General features: G+C 33.0%; 1 protein-coding gene across 1 annotated transcript; it reads left to right on the top strand.

Moving 5' to 3' along the window:
- The first annotated feature begins 493 nt into the window (after positions 1-493).
- Positions 494-1,432, top strand: LOC103269836 (olfactory receptor 6C2-like). Its single transcript, XM_008067392.1, has one exon. The coding sequence runs from the start codon at positions 494-496 to the stop codon at positions 1,430-1,432; it is 939 nt and encodes a 312-aa protein (XP_008065583.1).
- Positions 1,433-3,008: the final 1,576 nt, after the last annotated feature.

Raw genomic sequence — 3,008 nt, 5'->3', positions numbered from 1 at the left:
AGTGGTGAGCAGCGAAGCCAGAATTCAGTTACAACATAAAACTGGTGGTGATGTGTTTTTATTTTGTTTTGTTTTGTTTTTTTGTTTCAACTTGTGAGTATTGAAAATATGAAAATATCAGACCACCTATGAAATCACCTCTCTCAAGGGTCTCTTCTCAGTTTAAAATCAAATTAAACAAGTATTTTCAATGGATTTATCCACTGAAAAAGAAATTTGACAAAATGGAAAAAAGATATAAAAATAAAAATTTCAGTAACATAAAAACAATTTTTAAAAATTTTCCCTCAATTAATCGTGCAATACTTATTAGTTAGAGCTGAGGCTAGTCATGCATTTACTTGATTAGTTGTTAATTCCAAGAAGAAAATCTATGTGAATTGCATTAATTGCATTTTTCACTAGCCTCCATTAACATAACTATTAATACCACTTTTTAAAATGTTTTAATCTCATTTTCATAAACTGGTTGGGCAGAAATCAGAAGTCTGTGATGAGAAACCATACAAGATTAACAACTTTCATCCTACTGGGATTGACCAGTGACCCACATCTTCAAGTTTTGATATTTATCTTTCTGCTTATCACCTACATGTTAAGTGTAACTGGAAATCTGACCATCATCCTCCTTACTTTAGTGAATTCTCAACTGAAGTCTGCTATGTACTTTTTTCTCCAAAATTTTTCTCTTCTAGAGATCTCATTCACTACAGTCTGTATCCCCAGATTCCTTTATAGCATGTCTACTGGAGATAAGACCATTACTTATAATGCTTGTGTTAGTCAGCTATTTTTTGTTATCCTTTTTGGAGCAACTGAATTTTTCCTTCTGGCTATCATGTCCTATGACCGTTATGTGGCCATCTGCAAACCCCTGCATTATGTGACCATCATGAGCAGCAGAGTCTGCAGAAAATTTGTCCTGTGCTGCTGGGTTGGGGGTTTATTCATCATAATCCCTCCACTTGGCCTAGGCTTAAATCTGGAGTTCTGTGACTCAAATGTCATTGATCATTTTCTCTGTGATGCATCTCCTGTCCTCAAAATATCTTGCTCAGACACTTGGTTGATAGAGCAGATAGTCATAGCCTGTGCTGTGATGACCTTCATCATGACCCTTGTGTGTGTAGCTCTCTCTTACATATATATCATCAAGACAATCCTAAAATTTCCCTCTGCCCAGCAAAAGAAAAAGGCTTTTTCCACCTGTTCTTCCCACATGGTTGTTGTGTCTATCACCTATGGAAGCTGCATCTTCATTTACATTAAACCTTCAGCAAAAAAAGAAGTGGACATTAATAAGGGTGTGGCAATACTAATCACTTCCATTGCTCCAATGCTAAACCCATTTATATACACCTTAAGAAACAGGCAAGTGAAACAAGCATTCACTGACTCCTGCAAGAGAATTGCATTTCTCTCAAAGAAATAGGGAAATTTTGAAATTGTAGATTCAAGTTATCAAAATGTAGTGTCACTGTTATTATAAGATTAGAGCATATCGACAAACTGTATTTGATACTTGATAAGTATAGAAAACAAAAGTAAGCTTAATATGTTATAAGAGAAATTTAAAGGGTTAATATGTGCCTAGTAGTAAAAAATTTGAGCTCATATTTTAGCTTTTATTTCTTTTTAAAGTAATCCATCTTTATTGTATTTTTAAAATGTATGAATATTCAATAAATTACAGAAAATAAACTGGTCCTTTATCGTAGATAGTTTGAGAAAAACTGGGTCAATAGGCTGTACTTTTCTAAACTATTAATATCTTTCCAGTCATTGATAAATTCATATTAACTGCCTTATAACTTTTTTAGTCTTGAAGCTAAGACAGATCTTAACCAGTTTATTTTTCCTCTTTTTGCAAAACCATTGTGCTACAGGGTCATATCTGTCCAGAAGAACAAGCCAGATCACACCTCCAATCCAGTGTTACCAAGTCAAGTCAGTTGTGTATATGGGTGAATCAAATAGATTAGATAGAGATAGATAGATGATAGATATAGCTACAGATATAGATATAGATAGATACAGATATATATACATACAGAGAGAGAGAGAGCTATAGACAGATAGTTGAGACAGATAGTTTCCAGTCACATAACTATCAGGACCATTACCAAAATGTCATATGATAAACATCAAAAATATAGCCTGTGAAAAGACAAATATATTATATTATCAAGGAGGAAGACTAACATGTTAAAGAACTAGAAATAGCATCTTAAATAGGAGCTTTAAATAAAGTTTGAAAGAAACGTATTTTCTTAGGAAAAAGCAGGGCAAGAACTGAAACATATATTTTGGCACCAGTTAAAAAGGCAGCTATATTATGGGCATAAATGAGAACCAATCACAATAAAATTCAACTGGAAAGGATATGAAAACCTCAGGTAATATATTAATCAAAAATCAATAGCATAAAATTTAAAAGAACAAAAAAGTATGAATATCAGAATTACTTCTCAAGGAGAAATCTTTATACACTTAGATATTATATTTTTCACAAATTTTTCTCTTTATCTCCATATTCCCCTTTGTCCAGACATATGGAATACTTTTGTCTCTCTAATCTTTTATTTTTAGATTCCTGTTCATTTCAGAAAAGTTTTTCTGTCCATTCTCTAGCTGATCCTTTGGATTAATCTCATTCAATCTTCAGATCCCAGCATAAATAGGAAATATTTATTGGGCCACTTACCAAATCTATGTCTGATGACATATGTATATATCGTGTGTGTGTTTGTGTGTGTGTGTGTGTGTGTGTGTGTGTGTGTGTGTGTGTGCAGTAGTAGTAGTAGTATGTATGTGTGTATACACATATGTGTGTATAGTATGTACATGTGATTAATATACATATAGTATGTATGTATATAATATATGTCTTACTCTGCTTTGTACTGCTATAGCAGAACATCACAGACTGCTTAACTTATAATGAGCAGAAATTTATGGGATTGCTGTTCTGGAAATGTCTCAGTGGGGTATTTTATGAGTGACCAAAA

Source organism: Carlito syrichta, unplaced genomic scaffold (genome assembly GCF_000164805.1).
Source record: "Carlito syrichta isolate Samal-C Ts95f unplaced genomic scaffold, Tarsius_syrichta-2.0.1 Scaffold309503, whole genome shotgun sequence".
Taxonomy (NCBI): domain Eukaryota; kingdom Metazoa; phylum Chordata; class Mammalia; order Primates; family Tarsiidae; genus Carlito; species Carlito syrichta.
Note: the sequence above shows the minus strand (reverse complement) of the source record. Positions and strands in the feature narration are given on the sequence as shown.

Coding starts and splice junctions, on each gene's coding strand:
- LOC103269836 (XM_008067392.1), top strand. CDS start 494: ATGAGAAACCATACAAGATTAACAACTTTCATCCTACTGGGATTGACC.